Source organism: Melospiza melodia, chromosome 12, assembly GCF_035770615.1.
Source record: "Melospiza melodia melodia isolate bMelMel2 chromosome 12, bMelMel2.pri, whole genome shotgun sequence".
Classification (NCBI taxonomy): Eukaryota; Metazoa; Chordata; class Aves; order Passeriformes; family Passerellidae; genus Melospiza; species Melospiza melodia.
In genome coordinates, this window is record NC_086205.1 from 16,311,112 (window position 1) to 16,336,238 (window position 25,127).

General features: G+C 37.2%; 1 protein-coding gene across 6 annotated transcripts in view; it reads left to right on the forward strand.

Moving 5' to 3' along the window:
• ACAP2 (ArfGAP with coiled-coil, ankyrin repeat and PH domains 2) overlaps nt 1–25,127 on the forward strand; it is a 63,608-nt gene that overhangs the window by 26,652 nt on the left and 11,829 nt on the right. For 4 of the 6 annotated variants that reach the window (XR_010029183.1, XM_063166981.1, XM_063166983.1 and 1 more), the window contains exons 7-17: nt 31–75; nt 1,140–1,235; nt 5,947–6,021; nt 12,586–12,698; nt 16,176–16,196; nt 19,257–19,308; nt 20,557–20,657; nt 21,865–21,970; nt 22,407–22,615; nt 22,833–22,902; nt 24,103–24,197. Coding sequence is in view for 5 of the 6 variants with exons in the window: in XM_063166981.1 (XP_063023051.1) it covers nt 31–75; nt 1,140–1,235; nt 5,947–6,021; nt 12,586–12,698; nt 16,176–16,196; nt 19,257–19,308; nt 20,557–20,657; nt 21,865–21,970; nt 22,407–22,615; nt 22,833–22,902; nt 24,103–24,197 (983 nt within the window). In the remaining variant the exon portion in view is untranslated. The remainder of the gene's footprint in view (nt 1–30; nt 76–1,139; nt 1,236–5,946; nt 6,022–12,585; nt 12,699–16,175; nt 16,197–19,256; nt 19,309–20,556; nt 20,658–21,864; nt 21,971–22,406; nt 22,616–22,832; nt 22,903–24,102; nt 24,198–25,127) is intronic. The other 2 variants (XM_063166982.1, XM_063166984.1) reach the window with 1 other exon arrangement.

Consider the following 25,127-nt stretch of genomic DNA (forward strand, 5'->3'; position numbering starts at 1 on the left):
AGGAATTGCTTGGTTGTTCTTTTCTCCTAGATCAATGTTCTTCAATCTAAAAGGAGAGCAGAAATTTTAAAATCGGTAAGATATACTTTATCCTCTGTATATCAAATATTTTAATCCATCTGAAATTAAAAATATGACCACAAAGCAGTATGTTAAAAATTTAGTCCTTTTATCGATCAAAATGTTATCAATACATTTGGCAGTTTGATGACTGTAAATTTGGCCTTTATTGTAGCTGGGCATACATGTTTACCTATTTTTGATAATCCTTCTGGTTCAGATTTGAACACTTGTCGGTTTTCACTACTCTTGATCCTTTGGTATGTGTTCCATGGTTAAAATCACTTTGCTGAGAATTCTGCTGTTTAGGTCTGATTTATTACTTTGTAAACAGTAAGTGCTACTTATAATCTATTCTAAGATGAATTCTGTTATTTCTAAGAACAGGGCAAATTTTAGTATGAATAATATGGTATCTGCTAAATTAATATAAAACTATACCTGCATGCCAGTTTGCTTCACATTGAATTCCCTTTTCTACTTCACATTATCTCTGTTAAAAGTCTATTGAGATGGAGAGTGACAAATTAAACAGTACTGTTCTTTCAAATGTCTGAAGTTGATCTCCCATAATTTTTTCAATTCCTTGAAAAGCAGAAACTTAACTTGGGTTGGTTTATAACTGCCTGCTATTCTGCTCTGCACATTCCCAACTTGTTTGCTATTTTAAGGCCAGACAGTCTTTTCAGCTATGTTATAAAGCTTATGGGTTTGAATCATTAGTAAAATACTCTATAGCCCCTCTGTACCTTACATGTCCCAGTTAAAGAGAGATAACAAAAATTTCAGGTGACATGAATTAGAAGTAGTTTTCTGCCATTAAGTAGATTTCTTTTGTTTTGTTTATGGAGCTAATGCTATCAACTGATTTCTGAAATTTTTTGCTTGGTTCTGTTCTTGCTTTACTTTGCATCTTTATTTTACAATGTTGGAAGCTCTATGACTTATTGATGTAAAACTATCAGGACGCAAGAGGAGAAATTAAACCTGAAACTGTAGGTTATGTGAATTAAGTGACATATTTATGTGATATGTGATACCATTTTTAAGAGAATAAATATTTACTTTGTTCCTTCTAGATGTTATCGTTTATGTATGCACATCTGGCTTTTTTCCATCAAGGCTATGATCTGTTTAGTGAACTTGAGCCCTACATGAAAGAGCTTGGTGGACAGGTAACAAATTATTTTAAAAATGCATAACTATATGCTGAAATGAAAGAAATCTTGATATATGCCTGCATATCAGGTACTTCATATATTTATTCAACAAAAAGGGAGTTGTAGTATGACACAGGCAAAACATTAAAAATATGCTGTAATGAAAGGAATGAAAATAGTTATAAAAGTTGTCTGTTTACTAAAATTAATACTACCTTTAGGATTTACATACTAAGCATAGCCATGTACTGCTCTGTGAGGTACATTGTGATATTCAGGATGCTGGATTATTTGCATTTCAAAATTTTTGTATATGAGCTATGTTTATAAATATATCTAATAATAAAAAGTAGATTAGGCTGCTTTTCCTTCTACTCATATATTTTATTTACTGTATAAGTTATGCAGTCTGTATAATTAAATTTTTATGTGTGTAAATATAAATTTGATGTTAGCAACTTAGACCATAAAATGGAAGTATGATTTTAATAAGTAGTGCAAAATTTAGTTCCTGCATGGAATCCTTCTTACCCAGTTTTGTTGTTTAAGGACAGACATTGACACTTCTGGGTTTTCAGTCAGGGACTCATGAAAAGCTTAGATGGACCACTGCCAGCTGCACACAGGAGACATGGAAAATGGTTTTGCAAATAGATTGGAACATACACTGTTGAACTGTAGATTTGTCTGTGATGCAGGAAGAAGACTCAGCAGTGTCTTGACTTGCTTTTCAGTGCAAGTTATATGAGCACTTTTTATTTGCCTCTACCTGAGGACTTGCAACAAGTGCTCTGATACAAACCCCTCTATTGCCACTTCCCAAACAGATCTACAAAGGAGCTAACCAAATTTTTAAGTGTCTGTCCAGGTAAAAAAGCAAATAAAAAGCAAACTTTTACATTCATCTTGAGTAGATGCGTCACTGAATGTCATTCATTGAGTGCCACTGAATGAATAAGAGATTAAATTGTTCTGAGCTGTGCAGTGGAGCAGATTGGGAGCTGTAGAAAATAACTCCAACAACCCAATGGCTGAATAGTTATTTTTCTGCTAGACTAGGCCCCAGTTGGGTCTTAATTATGTGTAGAGACATGTCAGGTCTTGGTGTAATAGGGGCACCTGAACAGTTCAGGTAGATGTTACTCTTCCATAGTTTGCCCTTTATTCTTCAACACCCTTCTAGTTGGGCTGTAAGTGTTGAACTGTAGTGTCTGGCTGTGTAACTCATGTCCTGTACTGCTGTGGAAGAGGAGATAGGGAAAGGAGACACAAACTGTGGAGTTAATAGTGGGTTATGCCATCAGCCAGGCTTCAATGTTTCCATTTCATTGATGTGATTGGAGCAAGAAAACACAAGGTTATTTTTGAATGTCTGGTCATGCTTTTGCTTGATCTGGTAAGGAGCACTGTGTAGCATTCATTTTGGTGCTGGTATCATAGCAACTGAAGGAGTTAAATTTAGAAAATCCATCGCTAAGAATGTTTTAAATATATTGCAGTTGGAGCAAGATGGACTGAAGACCCTAAAGTTGTACAACTCACGCAATTGTTCTTTTGTAGCATACCTTGGCATTTACGTAAGGGATATTTTTCATGACAGAAGCAGATTTGTAAATAACTGTTGAAAGTTTTAACAATTGATGGCTTTGCAGCTTTTACTGGTTGAAGCTTCTGCCTTTAACAAAGTATGTTGTGACATAACGGGGATTTGCTGGAATTTGTGAAAATGCTGTTAGATTCCTTCTGTTGGTGAGTGAGCTTTCATTCCTAGGTGAATTTTGTGTATGATCTTAATTACAAGGGTTAACAGCATCTGAAGTAATAAAATTGATCTTAAATAGTATAGTTATCGTTTTGAATTATTTTTGTCTGTATTTTCAAAATAACTGTTTCATTGTGATGGAATAGGATTAAGCAATTTTGCTTTCTGGTTAATTCAGGTCAGGGTAGGATGCCTTGGGAATCAGATCATTTTATGGTAATCTTTAATAATGTGCAAGCATAATAGGAGCTTTTGCATGGAAACTATGGTTTTTGGTTCTTTTCATAAGAAATGTGGTATTAGCTTAAAAAGAAAACATTTGAATTTTCATTGAAATGACTTCTCAAAAAGCTAAGTATTTTAGTCTGACTTAATTCTCCTCAGAATGCCAGTTAGAGCATTATTTTTGTAAAAATACATTTACCAGTAAATGCAGTAGTTTGAAAAACCTAATTTTCTGAAAATTATTCAGTAATACTATAATGACTGGGATTTTGATAGTTTAGTTGTGATTTGCTACAGCTTTTGATAGTTATATGCTGTTGGTCTCTTCTAAGACAATTGATGTGCTGCTCACCTGAGTGAAAAGGAAGAAACTCTGGTTTGAGCTTGAAAACAGGAATGGTGCAATGCTGTCTTCATAGCAAAAAAAGTAACTGGTGGAATGAGCTGCTGTTAAGAGTTCTGTTTTGGCTGTGGTAAATGTACCCTCAAACGCTTGTATTCAGGGTAAATTAGAGCTAATTGCCCTACCTACCCTGAGTGACTGCCTTCTGTTTCATCTAATGGGGTAGAAGGAAGAATTTCTTGAGGGCCATGTGCAGATTCCTGAATCTGAAGTTTTAGCAAGAAACTAAAATTCTGGATTCCTATAAAATTTTGAACAACACTTGAGCCAGTTCTCATCTTTATCACAGGAGAAAGGGTTTCTCAAGGGTTGTTGATGCAAAACAATCTTTGAGCCCAGTCTGTTTTAGAGGCTCGTGTTATTTTTAAGTGCTACAGTTACATAGATCTGGCATTTGGACACTTCAGCCTTCAATGTGTTCCTGTTCGCAAATATCTATAAAGGTGTGCAAGTGCTGATATGGCCTTTTGAGCCAGAGGGGAAGACAGGGAGAGAAGAGTTAAAGAAAGTAAAAGAGAACAGAATTGGATCCAGATGTTTCAGCTTTCTGATGGCTCCATAATTGTTGGAGAATGTCTAGCACAAGGGTGTAAGGGCCTGTTATTGTCCCTTTTCTGTTATTTATATCATGTCAAGCAGGGCAGGTAAAAGACTGGGGAGCCAGCCAGAGTTGGCAGGGCCTGCCACTTGTGGTTCTGAGAGCGGGTGGAGGGGATGCTGTCTGTGGGTGGATCAGAGGGTCTGTCAGTCAGTGTGCCCTGTGCCAGCGAGAGCCCCAGCTGGGAGCTGCTGCTCCTGCTGTTCTGGCTATGGGCCTGCAGCAGAGGCAGCCCTGTCCCACAGGCAGGGAGAGCCACGGGCTGAGCCCTGCACACGGTGCTGTGTCTGCATGGCTGGGCATGGCCGTGTCTGCGGCGCCGGGCATGGGCACGGCTGTGTCTGCCCCGCTGGGCATGGGCACGGCTGTGTCTGCCCCGCTGGGCATGGCTGTGTCTGCCCCGCTGGGCATGGGCACGGCTGTGTCTGCACCGCTGGGCATGGGCACGACTGTGTCTGCCCCGCTGGGCACGACTGTGTCTGCCCCGCTGGGCACGGCTGTGTCTGCACCGCTGGGCATGGGCATGGCTGTGTCTGCCCCGCTGGGCACGGCTGTGTCTGCACCGCTGGGCATGGGCATGGCTGTGTCTGCATCGCTGGGCACGGGCATGGCTGTGTCTGCCCCGCTGGGCATGGCCGTGTCTGCGGCGCCGGGCATGGGCACGGCTGTGTCTGCACCGCTGGGCATGGGCATGGCTGTGTCTGCATCGCTGGGCATGGGCATGGCTGTGTCTGCATCGCTGGGCATGGGCACGGCTGTGTCTGCACCGCTGGGCACGGGCATGGCTGTGTCTGCCCCGCTGGGCACGGCTGTGTCTGCACCGCCGGGCACAGCGTGCTGCGGCCAGGTAATGGCAGCCTTGTGTTACAGGCTGTAAGTACCAAACCCGCTGGGCTTTCAGGCAACATCTGCTTCTCCACTGCATTTCTAACTTAAACATGAAGGCCTGGATAAAACAAACAAACAACAAAACCAAGAGGGTAAAACAAAAACAACCAAAACAAGCAACTCACCACAGAAGAAAACCCCAATCAAACTTTCTCTTACAGGGCATCTTAAATTTCCTCCTTTTTCTTTTTTTGTGGTTGTAAAAGGAAATTTTTTGGCTAGTGTCCTTTTTATCATCAGAGACTTTGTAAGGATACTAACTTAAATATTCTCTGTTATGTTCAAAACCATATTTTTATTTTCAAAATTAATTTATCTCTACCTAAGATCTCAAGCAATCTTTCTCGAGTACTGCTGGTCAGCTGATCAAAACTATTGACACAAAAATCCTGGTTGAGACAGTTCTCTCACTTTGTGGAGGGAAAAATCCATAGCATTTGCTCCTTCTAGTTTTTGCTGCTCCTGCCAGTGCTGCTGCATAGGCCAGCAAGAGCAGCTAAAGCATGAGTCATCCTCCTGGGAGACTGAGCACCAATGCGGTACAGAGGCGCATATGCTTGGCACCATGCTGTTCTTTGAGACAGTTCTTCTAATGCTCACAAGAAATGTACACCTTGGTAGAGGTTAATTCAGGGTGGCAGAGCAGTGCTTTAAACGAGGCTTCAGTGGTTATTCAAGGTAAACAATTTGTGACAAAGAAGTAATTATGCTATGCAAATAAAACAAAAGTCTTGCAATGTCTAGACATAATGTGGTAGTTTTTTTTTTTTTTTTTGTCAGCATTGTGAAATCTACTGAGCCAAATTTCTTATGATAATTGAAAGATCCAATTTTGTGTTTCTCTTTACAGCTGGATCAGTTGGCTGTAGATGCTGCGAAGGAGAAGAGAGATATGGAGCAAAAGCACTCCACTATTCAACAAAAGGTACTTGACAGAATGTAAAAGGCAGGCTGCACACACTTTTTTTTTTATCTATAGCATCTCTCCCCAGCATCTCTGCATCAGAACTGCAAGGGATGGTATTTTTAGTGCAGAGAGACAGACTGACATGTCATTAAGTGTAAGGTTGGATTGCAGATACTAATGTTCTGTTACTGAACAAAATATTATGCTTAGTTTTTACTGAAACATAAATAGAACAGTAGAATTTATTTGAATGCTGGGATTCTAGCATTTCAGTAGAACTCCTAATTCCTATTACCTCTTGAATTTAATAAGTTGTACAGGTTTTTGTGTTTCCATGCTGTGTGTACAAGAGGTGTATGTGCTGCACAGCCCTACAGCAATAAGTTTCACTTTGGACTGTGCCAAATCCAAGTGCAGCACTTGGAGCTTGTGTGGCAGCTGCTGTTGCATATGAAGAACAAAAGTAAACTTTTGTAAAGAGTGTCTAATGTACTGGTTCAACTGTGCACAGTTATGAAATTGAGAACTTTTAATTGGTGTTTTGAGAGAGATTTGTGCAATAATTCTTTTTACTTCTTGAGAAAAATTTAGGTAATTCATGTTGGGGGAATGACTTCTGTTGTTTGGATGTTTCAGAAGCTCTAGATCAGTATTGGTTTTGCAGGTATAATGCTAGAAGTTAAAAATATTTCCATTGAACTCTCTGGTAGTGAGCTACAGGCACTTTTGAAAGGTGTTAGATACCAGTTTAAAGGTAATGCTACACTTCTTACTCTCATTCAAATATGTTCTGGATCTGTTCAGGTGGCATAAATTTTAAAAAATCCCACTCAATAGAAATGAAATCTGATAACTAAATAAATGCAGGAATGAAAACATTCTGAGATTATAAGTTGGGTAGCCTTAGTAGGAGCCAAAATTAATACTCATGGGAGAAGATAATATCTTTGGTTGCTGTAAACATTTTTATTGGTGCATCCTGTCATCCCTTTAGGAGCTGGTGGGAAGCATTAGGATTGCTGTGAAATTGAGCAGATGTGATGATGAGGGCAGAGCTGACATGCTGTGCTTGGAGTCAGGAGAGAACTGCAGGCAAGGAGGGGGAAGAAAGGGGGAAAATGGGAAAGATGGAACTGGAGAATTAATGTTGAAGGTCAAATTTTAAGTTTTTTGGGCTTAAAGGCTCAGTTTCAGGAATGAACAGTAATTGAGAGGTTCTGTGTTAAGAGAACAGTGGTGCTTGCTGAAGATGTAAGTTATGGGCAGTTATCTTTTAATTAGCCAGAGTTAGAAATAATAACTAGTTACCATAGTTATGGTCACTGCTGTTGCCAATGGTGTTTACAGTCTTTGTTTTTTCTTCAAATGCTGCTTAAGGCTGCTTTACAGGTAAACTATTTCTACTAGTTTCAATTATTGCTGAAACTTTTAAGCTTCATGAAACTTGATAAGCCATATCTGTGTGTAATATAAATATTCTTGATTTCTAGTAGGAGTGACAAGCACAATAACGTTACTTTTATTGTTGCTTACTTTACTTGACAATTTAATGCTGGCTCTAAAATATAATCAGGGCAGTTAGAATGTACTGTATGTTGTCCTCTTAAGTTCTGTGTTTTAAGTTGTGTTGTCTCCTGTCCTTATCAGTGAAGTCACTGTCACATTTTGTGCTGATAATGCTTAGACTGTGCTTTATTGGAGATTCCTCTTACAGCTTGTCCAATCATTTTCTTATTTCCTTATTCAAATCACGTTGTCTGTTTTTGTCTCATCCTACTTGCTTTTCCCAACCTTCACACTAAGTTAGCTTCCAGCTCATCAGGATTTCAGAACTGCCTTAGACTCTGGATCTTTTTATCACTACTTGTCATCTGGTCACCCTGTCCCAGATGGCAATTTTATTCCCCATTCTCTCCTCATGTCTTGTCATGTTGTTTTCCACTATGTTCCCAAATCTTTCAGTGCCAAATCCTTCCATGTTTTTTAACAACTGAAACTTCTGAAGCTTATTGTGTTGAATATTCCATGAGGTATATATGTATTTAATATACTGAAGTTCTAATCTAATGCTTCAGAATGATGCCTTTCCTTCATTGTGTGGATAAAGAGCAGTTCCTTTTCTGAAATGTATAGGTAAGTGCATACGTGCACACACCTACCCACCTACTACCTGTGTTTGCATATATGTGCATATGCATGCAGAACAATTGCACTAATTAAATAACCCATCTCACTTTTCTGTATAATCATTGTCCTTAATTAGGCTGTTGATGGAGAGGCTATTAAAAGTGTCATGGAAGGGCTTGGTCACCACTACAGTGTGATTTCTTTTTTAGCAGAGCTGATAATCTGATTTACTTTCTTAAATTGCTTATAAGTTTTGTGGTCTATTTACTCAGCAAATATGCAGGAAACATTTTTCTTAACTTCATTTTTTTCAGTGTAAGAAAATATTTTTTCTGTATTAAACTGGAGCAACACATGCTGTGAATTAATCTAGAAATTTCATGATCATTCTGGGAAATTTTTGTAAAATATTATTATAAGTAAAGATTAATATTAAAAGAATGGTGTCACAATGTCAATACATTAGACATGACTGTTGTTTTCTGAGCAGTTTGCAGCCCATTGCTGTAGCAGCACATTTAATTAAGAAATATTTTAAAAATCAGTTGCACCTGCAAACAGCTTCATGGCTTTTTGGTGTTGTGTCAGACCTAATATTTTGTTGTAAAATGAATATGATACCGGAAAAGTATTTGCATTGAACTTCAAATAGGTTTTTTTGTATTCAAATCCCTTTTCCATTAAAGTGAAAATCTGCTTCCAAAGAAGTGCTCAGGAAACAGCTGGAGTGAGAATGATTTGAAAATTAACATATTGAGTAAACAAGGTGATAGGAAACCAGCTGCTACTACAGTAACAAAGCAGGCATAAGCCAGAGCTGCTGTTGAGAAGTTGTGCAGACTAACTCCTGTCTTCAAAACCAGAGATGTGCTTGTATTTCAAGTGACTTGTTTGCTCAATGGCACTCTCACATTCTCTCACTCTGTCTTGGGCTGCAAACCTTGTTACTTGTAGTGTCTGTTGTTTTAAACCCTTCCTCGAGGGACTTTTCAGCTTAAGTGTAACAAACGTCTCTTGCAATGCAAAGGGGATGGGAGCAGCCTTCTAAATGGGGGTTTTGCACAATTAGTGTCTCCTGCTTAGTATATGCTGGCCTAATTTTTCAGGTTAGAGTTTTCTTTAGTACTTATGCTCTCCCAATTACTGCCTTCTTAAAAAACTTTAAAAATGTTGATTCTCTAAAGTAAAAAATAATTTGGGTTACACATTAAATGTTAAAATATAGTTCCTAAGATTTACTGGTAGAATGGTTTGATTAGCTTTCATGGCCTGATAGCAATTTTGAAAGTAAATCAAAAGCTCTGCTACAGAAAAGTAATGGGGGGTTTTGTTTTGGGAACAAGAAGATCATACACAGAGAAACAGAAAACATGCTCTGAAATGAATCAAGGATGTGTGATGAATTGATACGCTCATACGAAAATGCATTCACTGAAACACTGTCAAGAATATTAAGTGCTCTGTGACACACCAGATTAGTATTATTTCTGGAGATGAAAGTTGTTTTTCCATTGCCAGCTGGTTTGCTGTACCCCATGGACATTTAAAGAAAAAGGGTGGAAAAAAGGCATGAAAGCATGCTGTGTGCTTCACTTATATAACCCACTTCTACATGTTTCTCTTCCAGTAGCAGCCAACCGTGAAAAATCAGTGTCAGAATAGAAGCCATAGATGTTTATTCTTTCAAAACTGAATGAAATGTGTGATGTAGCACTTCAGGGAAAATTACATAATTCTGGCTAAATTTTCTTAGTTCTGGTTAGGTGAAATCTACTTTAGTCCTGACACCTAATTAGTTTAGTTATGTTTAAAATGAAGGCTTTATCAGTTGTGTGCCTGCTGGCAGAATACACAATTCTGAATCACATACAGTGACTGGGTTTGTTAACATGTGATTCTCTCATGCAGGACACTGGAAAGATATGGGTGGATTTTTCTCCACCCCAGATTATTTTTCATGATTCATTGAACTTTTCCATGCACCAAGATAAAAATAAACTATAATGTGACTGCTTTGCTCCTATTTTTTTAATTGTAGAATAGCAGAGACTAAGATCAGAACACAGCTGATTTTGGTGTTTTTTTCAACTTTTATCCGTGGAATTGAAATGGGGCATTTTTTTTCTGATTGTTTTTCCTAATCACAACTTTATCAATGAATTTTTATGGATAAAGCACATGGAAGCCTTATTCCCTCCCCCTTCCAGCTGATAGTCTGCCATGTTCAGTTAAGAAGATATTTGACATTTGCCTCTGTACTCTTAATGTCTTTTTCTGCTCTGTAAAAGTGGAATTCAATCAGGGAAGTAATTAAAAATGACGCTAAATGCATTTCATGAGAAGGCTCAGTGTTTTAGATAATTCTGAGTGTGGCATGGTAAATGATCCATATACACCTTCAAAGCACAGATCTGGAGTCATTGGAAAAGACAGCTGCATTTTCTGCAGCAGTTCTCCAGACCCAAAGGAAAATGTGATTACATAGTAGGTTGGACAAAAAAGACTGGGGAAATGTATGTTGTCTTCAACTAGACAAGGAGCTGCAGGCATCACTGAGGCAGGAAGATGCAAATCTTTAGCAGATTTCATTATGTTTGGGAGCTGGTAAGTTAGAGTAATTTATCAGTTTTTGGGGAATGTAGGGAATGTGACATCAGCATGTCTAAGTTTGTGCATAGTGGTTTTATCTTTTTATTTTGAGAGTTTACATGAAGTCTTTTATATTCAGCATATTCTGATCTAGAAAACAGGCAGAAAATCAAAGTTATTAGTTGGTGAATAATAAATTTAAAAATTTGATTTTGTTTTGGTGAAGAGTTCTTTTGTAACTAGTATGTTTATTCAGATCAGTCTGTGGTAGTGATGTGATAGTTCCGTTTTCTTTCAGAACTCTTACATTGATCATCTGTCAATTCAATCATAAAAATCAGATTTAACATTTCAACATTAGGTAATCTGTCCAGATTAGTAATAGATGAAATAGTAATAGATTAAAACAGTGAATAATTTTAAGGAATTTGTGCTGTTCTGAGTGGGGAGCTTAGAAGGGCCCATTTTAATATCTGTAACCATTTCACTATCATGTGTAATTAACCTTGGATTGGACCAAACCATCTGCATGTACAAGAGTAAACATCATGTGTAGCACGAAAGTTGTTTGCATCCTGGGCTATTCCCTGGGGATAATGACCGTGTTGGTGTTGAAGCTACTTTTTTTATAAATATATTTCTTGCCTCTTTTCCTTTATGTACAGACAAATTCCTAAGAAGCAAAGTACAAAGCAGAGACTTTCAGATATACTTATTACACAAAGCTGATGTTTGCAATTTACAAAAAGTATTCATAAAGTCATAATACAAAATGTTCTGTCTTTTCAGTATTTAACTTGTTTGGTTTTTTTCTTCTGAAATTTAATTTTCAGTAATGTGTCTCTTACACCCATGTTAAGGGGAAGAAGCCGTATGTTGCTAGTCTACTTTAAAGATATATATTTTAATAACAGTGAAATAAAATTACAGCAGGTATATTATTTTCATTGCTGGACAGAGTTGTGAAAAATGATGTCATTCCATGTGTGCTTTTTCATGCACCCTTAGTAGATGTTAGCCTCCCACTCTGAATATCTGAGCTGTACCTCCCTGGGAAGAGCCCATGCTGTTCTCAATGGGATGTGAAAGCAAATGATCATCATGTGTGTTACTGCTTAGTCTAACCTACCTTTGGTAAAGATGAGATAATAAGATAAGCAGTCAGCTTTTTTAAGCCCAGAAAGCTGCTATTAATTGTTATTAGCTGGGTTTAGTTGTTATTAGGTTGATGGAAATGCATATTCCCTTGTCCTACTTGTAATTTTGTAATCTTATCCAAGATCATAAAGAAAAAATTACTGCTAAGATTTGTCATCAGTGCCAGCACCATGATTGCTTTACTCTAGAGTTAACTGATAGCATCATCTTTATTTGATTACTTGTCTTCGAAGTTCCTATGCAGCTCAGCTGTCAACATGACAGAGCTGAAGAAAATGCTAAAGCACAACTGAGTTTGTAAATACCTGCAACAGGCTGCAACTGTTTTTCAGTTTTGACTCTTAACTTTCATGGCTTCTTTCGTCTGCTTTTCTATCCCCTTTCTTGGGAATATATGAGAGACCATTTGAGCAGACAGTTGAAGCATCAGATGCTCTGTCAGCAATGTTTGCCCTCTATTTGGCTGTAGAGGTCACCAATACCTGAACAAGAAATTCCCCTTGTTGCAGGTAAAGTAAAAATCTTCAGCTTCTCATTCCTAAAAATTGCTTTTTTTAAAAAAGCCATCAGGGGCTGACAGTCATGGTTTGACTAATAAGTGTTGCAAGCAAAACCTTATTCCTAGGTATTTACTCTTTGACAACAGTACTGCTCATATTTGAAGTTTCATTTGAACTGCAGTGTGTTTTTCTTGTTCCTTTGTACTAGGATTATTCCAGTGATGATACTAAACTAGAATACAATGTAGATGCAGCCAATGGCATTGTTATGGAAGGTTATTTATTCAAGAGAGCCAGCAATGCCTTCAAGACTTGGAACAGGTAATTATTCAGAACCTCTATTTGCTGCTAATAAAAATACTGCTTTTTAACCTGAATTCTCATCTGATTCATAATCTCTGTAATTTGAGTCCATAGTTTTGACAGAACCTTGGGGTGACTATGTTAATTAACTTAGAGATAACACTTCACAGCCATTTTTCCTGGTGTTTTGCAAACCTTTCCCTTGTGAGATCATATGCTAGGAAAGTGTTAGAAGACAGTAAAACAGATGTTGTATAGCCACTGGAAGCAGAGAAGCACAGTCATGGACTCAAGTTATTTTTCCTGAAAGATAAGCAATGTCGTTGTTATCCTTTAAAATTCCTCTCCTGTGCAGTGACTTTTGCTTAGTAGTTTTGATGGCCCTTTTGGGAATTCAAAATATATTGTTAGTCATATATCTTTAACAATGTGTATTTTACTACTCTTTAAGTATTTTTCTTCCTGAACAGGATTTCTTTTGCATTTCCAAGGGTATGTGCTTTTTTTTGAGGCAATATATGTGCTGGAGCGTTTACAGCACAGCTGGATACAGTTCTTGAATTTTAGATGTAATTTGTTGTGATAAAGAGCTCTCTATTGTCCATGTTCTGCTATTTTTTCAGTGGTGCCTCTGTTAAACTATTTGCTGAGTTTCAAAAGACAGAATGAGCATTTGAGTGGGTGGTCCCTTCCAATATTAATTATTCTGTACTTCCTTGAGCATCTCAGCACACCACAGGCTTGTAAGAAATTGGGATCACTTCAATTAAATCCATAGAATGATGCAAGGGCCACTGGTGTCAATAAGACTGTGTCTATATTAGCAAGTCATGGGTAACTAGTACAAAGGGTTTTGCTTTGGACTGATTCTGGTCTGGTCCTTTGGTCTAATTATTCACCTGTAGTTGTAATGTACTTTCTGGATCAGTTTCACGCAAGCAGAATTCAGAGTTCTCCAGGACAAATCTGTGAAGCATCAGAGGAGGGTGAAGGCAGAGCACCAGGAGATGTGCATCAAAAGCACCTTCCTGGTGTGAGGTAAAATGTCAGTGTTAGCATACTGAGAAAATCTCAGTAATAGGGCAGGGATTGTCCTTTGTTGGATTCCCAAGGGGCTGAAAGGTCCTTTTTGCCATTGCTGATGGTGAAACTCTGGGTTGCTCTTCTGAATAGCAGGAAGGCCTTGCTCTGCAAGGGAGCTGACAGGAGGGAGCAGGGCAGGAGTGTCTGCTTCCACATGCTGTCATTCCTAGGAATACTGTACATGCCTCCTACCTTCAGGTGGTTAGAGAGCAGGGTTCAATTAAAACTAACTTCTGTATGATGGTAATTTAAATGGACACAAAGTAAATAAGGAGAAATTGTAATTAAATCAAGATATACAATGACATTCCTTCAGATTAAGTTACAGATTTGAACAAGTATAATAAAAAGCATATCCAAGTAATAATTTAAGAGGGCAAAGATAAACAGCTTGTTAATGAGTCAGAGCTGCCTACTTTTATTACATAATTGATATTTGCTTATTGTTTTTCCTTCTGTTTATCACAGGAGCATTGAATAAAGCAAAACCTTTAACCTTTTTAGTATTAGATTCTTGATAATTTATCTCACTGAGATAGACTAGTTGGATGCTTTTAGGCAAAAACATAGGATTGGATATGCTATCTATAAAAAGTTCTGAAATTTAATCAATCATTTAAATTTTGTATTCCACATGTTCACAAACCATTGCTAATTGCTATTAAACTACTTCTATCATACATAAAATATACATTTAAGACCTTAATGAAGACAGTTTTTAATTTCTGAATCTAGTCCCCCATTTTTGCTATGTTTTAATAAAAATAAAGAAGTATTTTTGTTATTTCTGAATACATTTGTAATTGCTTGCTATACTGTAGGCACAGAAGTGGTCACGGTCTGTTTCCTGTGATGGAAAGTTTTACTTGTACAGTGTTACAGTTTCAGCTGTGGGGAATTGTACTGATTGAAGTTTATCATATACTAGAGATTATAGAGTTTTTCCAGTCACTAGTTAAAGTACAAGAAAGGATTTTTTCATTGCATTAAACTGTTTTGTGCATAAAATTTTACAAAATATCAAGGGAGGAAACATTTAGAGCATTATGTGTTTTATTTTAGGGAATTCTAAGCTGAAGTCAAGACAGACAAGATACTTTTAGTGTTCTTACACATTAGCAGTTTGCTCCTTTATTATATCCTCGTCTTTAGGGAAGGTGGGTGGAAAATCAACCAGCTGAAACAAAACTAGAAGAATTTGCCTAGAAATACTGGAATTTCCTGCTGTTCTGAGCCAAAGGTGACAGCACTGCTCTTTCTTGCTGACTGCTAAATGCACTCTCAGTATTAATATGGATTAAAATTGGAGGCTTCTCTTTTACCCTCCTTGGTCTCAGTTGCTCTTCTGTTGGTTCTAGACCTTTTTAAGAACTCCATCAAGAGTGAATTAAAGGCACCAAAACCCTTCCTAATGGCCACTATTAGCAGATACTTGCCAACATTAAAAGCATAAGAGATGAGGGTATGATAGGTTTTGTGTTTGACACAGCAGAATGATTCCAGCTGACAAGTGAGAGAAATGTGATGTTTCTCTGTGCATGTCCTGGTCAGTGAATCCCAGTGGTATTACCCTGGGAAAAGTCTGGTTTCTGGGGGAGAAAAAAAAAGAAGACTGTATAATACAGCCTTTGAAGGGGGGCAAATCTGTTGTGGTGAATGAAAATTTGTTTCCTGTCCAAACTAATGTCTTGCTAGCATAATGAAATTTCTTCCTGCAGCACCTGGCAGCTCGTGTTTCATCGTCTCAAGACTTTAATTATTTGGGCTTTTGCATCAAGTTTCCTGTTCTTGGGACAGTTCTGTGTGACACTGGCTTTAGAAACAAATAAGTGTTTGAGCAGGCTGCAAAGTAAACCCCAAGATATTTGCAATTCAGTGTCACTGTGTTTTGAAAGAGATGGAGCTTTTGTAATCTCTTTTTGTTGTGACTAAAAGAACATAATGCACACAAGTATTTCAGATAATGCAGTTCAGTGGTATCAAAATTATATCCTTGTACTGCAGAGTCTTAGAATAACAGGTATGGACATCTGTGTTTAGAATTTATGTCTGTCTGTTGGTAAATGATACACCTCACTGTACACCAATTTTCTTAAGGCATCAGGAACAAGAGTCAGGTGCATTTATTATGGAGCAGTAGCTGGAAAGCTCTTTTAGTTCCCAGAAATTCACATGAAAAATAAGTTCATATCATAAAGAAAGAATAAATGTGTGTAGGGAGAAAAGCATTTGTCAGACCACTAGTGTGTTCCAAATAGGTTTTAGATTAGGTGCAATAGATGTTTTCCTTTTTAATTCTGCTGTATTTTCAGATCATGCTAATTCTTTTCTTATTTTGCTCATTTTGCATTTTTCATCCCTTTTCCTCCTTTCCCTTATGTTTTAATCCTACCCCATTTTTTCACATGACAGGAAAAAGCCAGATCACATCAGGTACCAACCAGCTTCTTTTATACCTTCCCAATGTTTCCTTGGCACGCAAAAAGCTCTTCATTAACCCTGCATTTAATTTGATTACTTGCAATGGATGTATAAGTGACTCAGTCTAAGAAAATAACAGAAGGATTCTGCCTGGGATGCCAGTATACCTGCTGCTCAATTCCTTTAAAAGATTCAGAAAGATTGAGTTGGATTTTAGCTAAAAAAAGGAATTAAAGCCAAGTTTCTGCACTCAAACTTCTGAGCATACAAGATCAATGTCTTGCCTTTTTCCAATGGAAGTTGATGAGATTTTTTTTTTCTTATCAGCTGCATTGGGAATAGACATGTACTTTTAAATGTTGTGCATTATTAATTACTATTTTAATTGTGTGCTGCTAGCAACTAGAGGAGAAAACTGTTTCTGAGAATTGTAAATCACAATTCGTTGTTTTATGTAAAACTCAAATTTGATTTTTTTTTGAGTATTACTCTCAGTTCTCAGAAATTAGGATTTTTTCTAAAGATTTTCCATTGTTTCCTATTTAATAAATACAGTTTTGAATTGTGTAGGTGTACATGATGGAAAACATTCACTTTTTAAACAGGAACAACTGTATTTAACCACTACAGAATGAGACAGTGTAAACTACTTTAATATTCCAAAGAATGTTTTCTCCTTCACCATGCTTCTCTCTTGCTTTTGACAGAATAACACATTTAAGGAAACTTTGGTAATAATCAGTACTTATTGCACACATGATGCCTGAAGATTTTAAATTATTCTTAGAGCCTGATAGATGTGGGTTACCCTTTAGCAGCACCTTCAGCACAGAGATTGTACCTCAGAAGTTCCTGGCTGATGCTTCTGTAGACCCCCAGCAGTCTGTTTGCTACAGTAAAGTGAAGAGTTTGTTGATGGTATTTGGTTAATGAAGAATAACTCCAAGTTCTTGGCCTGAATAAAACTGCTGTGGTGCTGACGCCTTGGAGGGCAGTATTGACACTTTCATCTTGTTAGAAAAAAATTTAAATGTATTAACTCTGACATCTACTTACAAGTTATCCAAAATTGTAAATTGTTGATATCATTCAGTAAAAATTTATTTTAGAAAAGCACCAAAACCTGCACTCTTTGTGGCTGGACTGAATTTTTTTTAACAGATTTAATTTCTCTACTAGGGAAATAAAAAGGAACTTTCAAAATTTCTAGACTAGGTTTTAAAGATGGCACAAATTTGTGTTACAATTTGTGTGTTCACTTATATCCAACTGATGAGATTAGAGCTTGTTTACTAGAGAAACTCATGAAATATTTAGCTGTAGAACAAATGAAGCATTGCATTAATGAAGTTAATTGCACTTCCTAAGGCTCTTACTAGGGATTTGCTCCGTTGCTCGTTGTCTTGGGGCAAGGCTGCTTTTTTCCCCCTTTACCACTCCCTTTATCACTTAGGCACTGCTTTTCATGTTGTTCTCTTTTGAGTTATGTTCACAAAAAGCACATGAAAAATGACATGAGTTTATTTCCTTTTCAAGTCTGCTTTTTTGTTAAGTTTCCTATATGAATATTAGCAATAACCTGCCTTATATTTGGGGCACACTTACTGCATCTGTAAATAGATAGTAAAGATGATCCCTTTTCAATTGCAGTGACTAAAACTACTGCTGTTAATAAATTTAAAAAATCAAGAATGACAAGAGATCCTGTTGTTGCTTTTTAAATTAAATATATCTGCACAACATTTGAAAAGATTGTTAAAAGGTAGAATCTCATCTGTCTATGAAACACTAACCTTTCTAACAAATACTAGATTTTCTGTTTGGGATCTAACATTTTTTGTATATATTAATTTTTCTTAACCATCTTTGTGCACTTCTTTCCAGGAATGGCTTGTGGTGTTGAATAAATACATGGGGCCCTCTTGTTACTAATTGTAGTAAACTGTAGCTTGATGCTCAACAGCCTGTGGAGAATAACAAGATCTGTTCCAACACAATATTTTGTGTACTGTTACCATTCCAACTAACTGGTAGTACAGGGAAAAGTGATGTGTGGTAAAGGTTGGGTATTGGAGATGATTGAGGAATGATGCTGTGGTAAACACAGGTTTGCATTATAAGCCTTAACAAAGTATAGTGTAAATTTCACTGAATTGTCTTGTACATTCCCTTCATTTTTGTCAGTGAAAATGAAACTGTGGTTATTGGTTTGCTTTTATTTTGTGCATCCCAGAAGAGCTAAAAAGGCATGGTTATGTCTACTGGGTTTTTTTTTTTTTCATTCAGTGGTCTGATAAAACATTGTTCAAGATCTGAGGGGGTTTTTTCCCCAAAGTGTGAGTGATTTTTCCATTCTCTGAGATGTATCCTGTGTGAACAGTGAGTTTGATAAGGAAGGATACAGTTCAGAGGAGTTTTTAAGCATTATATTATCTTTTGGATTTTACAGGATACCTTCATTAAAGCATTTATTTGATTTATTTTATTTTTCTTCAAAGCTGAGGCTTAATTTAGGATCCTACTTAAAAGGTTTTCATTGGATTTTTTTTTAGTTCTTATATGCACTGTTTTTATTCCAGACATGCCCAATGTAGATAGATATTAAACCTGCATGAGATAGCAACACCAAAGCATTTTCTGTGCTTTAGTAAGTTAGTTCTACTCCCAGAAATATTTCAGGATTAGTTTACATGGGTTTAAGTATTTATGTTATTGAAACTATCTGAATTTGTGTTATCAAACAACTACTTAAAATCATAACTTGCTGCTAAAATGCAGAAGGAAATGTTCTTTAAAATGAAAGTGTTTTGTGTAATAGCTTAACTAATGTTGTCATAACATGAATGTGTTTGTTTATGACTCAAATTATTTGAACCTTGCTTTCTTTTCTGTTTTGTCTCTGCTTTCCCTTTTTTCATTATTGTCATGAAATATTTGCCAAAATTGACTGCAGTATTACTTTGCTGAATTCTTTCATGCAGTCTCTTTGTAGACTGTATGTTAGCACATGTCAGTCACATAAGCACTGTAAAATCAGTTATGTTTTCTCTGGATGTCTCTTCATTTGAATAGGCGCTGGTTCTCAATACAAAATAACCAACTTGTGTACCAGAAGAAATTTAAGGTAGGAGTTGAAAACAGGCTTGGGATAGTTTGGGGTTTGGGTGATGATTTTCATGATTGATCGGGGAATGTGAAGATCCTGTGTGATTTTCAACAACCTATTGCTTTCTTCTAAATTAGTTTCTCCCTTTGTAAAATGAGACTAATAGCTACACTGACAGATTCTGAGATTCCTGTGCACTGATTGTAAGCACATACTTTATTTGCTGTGGGTTTTGTAACCTAGTTAGAGCTTTAAAAGTTGTTGGTCCCAGAAGGCTTGTGCTCACTTGCTGGCAGTCAAATATTCCATGCTGCTCTCTGAGCAGTTGTGTTTAACTCTTTCAGGACTTGCTCCTCCAGTTACTTACTGGTTCACACACCCAATTCAGCAAATGGGGAAAAAAGCATGAAAGCCTGTTAGAAAGCAGTCAGGGCTGCTAAATACATGTATTTAGTGTTGAAAATGCACAGTGGTTCAGCAGTCAGTATCTGCCTTGTTGCTGGTGGGAAGTGCAGCTGTTTTATGTTAAATCAGCAAGTCCAGCTCTGCCCCAAGCCATAGAAAGTTTTCAGTCAGGTTTTGGGCCCCTGCTCCTTTGTTTGCTGTTCTAGAATCTGCTTTTGCACCAAGGAGCTGTAGCTGTTCTTCAGGTTGGGAACAAACAGAGACTGTATGGGGAGAAAAGAAGAAGGAGCTTATGGCAATTAATTCTTCTTCACTGCAAACAGACTGGGCTCAGAGGCTGTTCCTTGATATCTGATGCTGTCAAATCAAGCAGCTTCATTTCTGTGGTTGGAAAGAAAACACACAGTTGAGTTTGAGCATGTTTGGTTGGGCGTTCTGTGTTTGTGAATTGCTCTTTTTTTTTAACTGCGCCTTTAAAATGGTGATAGCTGAGAATGGAATTATTATGAATTTAGTCAAATTTTCAAAACCACTGCATTCAGCTTCTGGGGTTTTTTATGTGTCACTTAAAGTACTGCTGATTTAAGTATAACTTTTCTGATTTAATACTGAGTTAATTGTATTTCTTAGAGTATCTTTATGGTTTAAATACTGTTGTTTAAATTTAAGGTGCTGATTATTCAGTAGATTGGATTGTAGATCTCCAAATTCCACTGAGTTCGAATTTTATTTTTGAAGGAAAAAATTAGTGTAACAAGGCAAATAGAATTCAATGATTAATAATTCAGGATTGAATTATTCTCTTATTATCAACTATATTATTTTTTCTCTGTGACTCTCTTGTTGACTTTTGGCTCATAGGATAATCCCACGGTGGTTGTTGAGGACTTGCGGCTCTGCACAGTTAAACACTGTGAAGACATAGAGAGACGATTCTGTTTTGAGGTGGTTTCTCCAACAAAGTAAGGAGAATCAGTGCAGTATGTTTATTTAAAAATAAAAATAATTACATGTAGTTGTTTTAAAATGTAAGATTAATGTTTCTCTTGGGATAGATCAAAACAGGAAAAGTATCTGAAAAATTCTGCTCTCTGAAATTTTGGCTGAGAGTAAGTGATGCTGTGAGAAGTGTCCCTGGTATTTAGTTTACTTTTGGCATTAAAATAAACATGCATTCTTGTGCTTTTTGCATAAATGGCTTGTGGTGCAGGGCTCTGCTGGGGCTTAGTAGTAGCTGATACTATCAACTGCTTAGTAATGTAGAAATAGGTCTCAGTTTCTCCATATTTCTGATTGGTGCAATGAGAGAGAAGCACTTAAATAAGCTGTTGTCTCAGTCATGTTGAATTATACTTCAGAATGCACTAGATGAAACTACTAAAAATGAAACTGCTAAATGAAAAATAAAATTATTTTTCAGCTCCAGCAGTGCATTGGCTGTACTTAGGGAATTTTGGCATCCTGCCACAGCAAGGGCAGGACATGGATTCCTTGTTAGTGATTGTGAGATGTGACCATATTTAAGTTTTTGATACGAGGTCAACTTGCTTGCAGGTCTGGAGGTTATCTACACTTTCCACTCCTCCTTAGATTTCTCTTTTGAGTAGATTGCTGCCCATCCTGATGTTTGCATCCCCAGTTGTAGTTCACTATAACATGCATTTTGCTCTTGTTTGCCTGTGCTTTTTCAACCCATAAGTGTTGGAACAGTTTTATACTTCATGACCTGTTTCTTTTACTGCTGATAAGCAAAGTAGTTCATTCTGTCATAGAGCTTTAAAGTTACACTCTTGATGTCAGTGAATGAAAGTGTGTTTTCAAGGACTGATACCTGTGACTTGTGTCACAGGTGTAAAATGCATCTGAGGATATAAAAAAGAAAAATTTGGAATAAGAAAAGGAATAGGAAGCTAAGCCATTGTCAGTGATTTTGGAAGAGTAATTTCTCTATCTATATTAGCATTACCTGCAAATAATTTTGAAATCAGGAGTTTGCAGCTCACAAAGGGTCAGCTGCTTTGTTATCTTAAAATAAATGTGTTTATTAGATGATGCCTACTAAACTTGTGATAGCAAGAAACTTGCTCCATAAAAAAGAGCCCTGAGCAATGTGCTGTTGGATGTCAGCTGCTTGGCCACTGTCTCTGAGCACTTTGTGATTTGTCACAGGAGCTGCATGCTGCAGGCTGACTCGGAAAAGCTGCGGCAGGCGTGGATTAAGGCTGTTCAGACCAGTATTGCCACAGCATACAGAGAAAAAGGGGATGAATCTGAGGTGAGTTAAACAATCCACCAAACAACTACCTCCCTTTGGATCCTGAAAATTTTAAATGCATAAAGCCTCTTTTAATGAGAGAGAAGAAAAGAAACAATCCATTGTTTGCCTTCCAGTGGAAAGGCAATGAAATTCTGAAGGCTGTGAATTATATCTGCTCTGTCTTTCACTTCATCTTGTTAATATTACTATGGTCTGTATGTTTTTTTTTTGAGATTTCACTGTAGTGTGATTAAAAATCATGGGATATTCTTATATTCAGTTTTATATGTCTTCTAAAAACCTAAACTTTTTTTTTTTTTATTCTGTGGCTTTCCTTGGCCTTGGCAGGAGAGACTTTTCTTGGATTTTAGTGTACAGTCAGTATCTGTGGAACTTTAATTTCTTTAGTTTAGCATGTCTCTTAATTGGTTTGTTTGTGTCTTTTCTCTTTCAGAAACAGGAAAAGAAATCATCCCCTTCTACTGGGAGCCTAGAATCTGGGAGTGAGACCAAAGAGAAGCTGCTGAAAGGAGAGAGTGCTCTGCAGAGAGTGCAGTGCATTGCTGGCAATGCTGCCTGCTGTGACTGTGGTTTGGCAGATCCTCGCTGGGCCAGTATCAACCTGGGAATCACACTGTGCATCGAGTGCTCTGGGATACACAGGTTGGGGAGCTCCTCACAGCTGCATTTCATTTGTGCATTGCCTTAATTAGCAAGGGTGGTGTTTGCCTCTTCAAAGGTACATTGAAAGAAAATTAGAGACCCTTGTTTGTAAATAGAATTAACGTAACTGCTTTATTTGCATAAATTAATGGTAAATCTGTCTGAGGTGAGATAAAACATGTAGTTACAGGTTAATGTTTTTTCCCATGTTGTTTAGGAGCTTGGGAGTCCACTTTTCAAAAGTAAGATCTTTAACGTTGGATTCATGGGAACCTGAACTCCTGAAGGTACAGTATTTTTAAAACAGGTTTCTATTTGGTACTTAGATTGCTATTCTAAAGCCTCTGCATCAGAAAGTCCAATGCAGGAAACACATTTGTACCCAGTGTGTCTTGCAGTTTTAAACAGAAAAAGTTTATACTTGTGTGTTGGTTTATTTTAATTCATACTTTCTTATACTCCATAGTAATTTGTGCTACAAACTTGCAATTCAGAACAGCTTACAACACCTTCAGGCTCCCAAGTGCACTCTGAGTAGCAAGTCTCATCTGATACTTTCAACATGTAAAAAGGCAAATCTGTTTACAAACCAATAATGTCTTTCAGTGGGCTGAAAATTTTGGAAGTGCTATATCAGCCTAAAGCATGATCATACTCAAAAATTTGAATGTCAGCTCTTAACAGTGAGATGCTTCTGGCCTATAGGAGAATACTCATGCAGCTGCTTTTGTGTGCCAAATTTCTAGCTTGAACCATGGTTATAAAAGTCATATGACAATGAAATACTGAAATAGGAACTCATGCATGAATTCATGTGTGCAAGTGGATAACTCATGCAAACATTTGTTTCTAGCTGTGATGTTCTGGCACTTAGGAATTGCTTCTCTATTCTGAACAATAAAAAGACAATGTGCTTTGTGGTTAAATAATTTTTTTATCAACATGTTCATGAGAAAACAACCAACCAACCCCCACGCCCACTCATGTATTATTCATGTAAATATCAGAACTAAATATTCTACCTGGTATTAGAAACAAGAAATCTGTTCATTGCAATCAATAGGGTTAAATTCTCCTGTGTAGGCTTTTGTCTTTGTTCCTTTTCTATAGTTGTATCAGATTGTGTCCATTGGGTAAGGTGGAATACAGTTGATTGAATTGTCTCTTGCTGATGGGCAAAGAACAGCTCCTGTCAAAGCTGGTAGAAAAGCACATTTGTTAATGAGGCCTGCAGGTGTCATTCTGGTGGTTGTTTTTTCAGGCACTTAAAGAGTGACTAGATTTTTTTTCTTATCTTACTCAGAATTTGGTCTCTATTCACTGATTGTTTCTTTATTATCATATAAACCCATGCTTATTTCTGCTAGTGTACTTTTAGCAGTGAAAACACTGAGTTGTAAATATAGGCTGAGTGAGGTTAAAAACAGCTGAATAGGTAGATAAAGCTTTTTGCAACTATATTTGAGTTTTTTTCATTTGCTTTATAGCTTATGTGTGAATTGGGAAATGATGTTATAAATAGAATATATGAAGCGAAGTTGGAAAAAATGGGAGTAAAGAAGCCACAATCTGGAAGTCAAAGGTAGTATTTTACCAGCAGTACTTGTTGCTTCCTTTTATTGTTGCTTCCCTTAGCCTTCCCCTGTAAAAGCTGCTGCCACTTAACTGTGTTACAGTCCTTTAAAGTACTCATTTCCCTGTATCTCTCCCTTTTCTCACTCTCTCTGTTCATTGGCCATTCCTTCTGTTGGTCCCTTCTGCTTCTGCTGTTCATTTGTTCTTTTTGTGATCTCGCTCCCTCCTTTCATGACAGCTCTAGAGCATCACTGTGGACATGTGGATTTTGTTTCCTCTCTGCTGGGTACCAGCTCAGCCAGCTGTCCTTGGTGTGTGAGTGCTCCTGGAAGGAGCCTGTGGCTGTTCCTTTTGTTTACAGTGACTTTGTTCTTCCATTTGACTTTTGTTCCCTGTTCCTCAGAATGTTCTCATCTTCCTACCTACATTGTACATGAGCTCTGCTGCTTTACAGCAGCCTTCAAATCATTTTACTGCTGTCTTCTATTTCTCTGATGCTAATCCGTGTTTGAAGGTAGATTCCCAATGCTTTGTGCTGCTGTATAGGCTCTTAAAATTTGCTTTTTTACTGCCTTTCCAGTTCTGTGCTGTTTGCTGCCCAGTAGTTTTATAGTATAGAAAACTGCATTTTGTGAAGTGTTGGCCACTTGGAGACAGTGATGATTATATAAACACAGGAGGAGATTTGCTAGATATTCCTTCTAGTGGTAACTGCTTTTCAGCAGTTCCAATGCAATAATTACAGCTCATTTTATCAGTTTGGCACAACTGCTGTTGTGTTTTAAGCTGATAACCTCAGGTTACAAGGAAAAATACTTCAGTATGTGATATGGAACTGATGGCTGTGCCTACCTAGGGTTTGTTATTGTTTTCTTGTGTAATCTTAATGTTCCTGTAACAGATGCTGCAATTTGTATTTATGTAAGAAACTAAATAA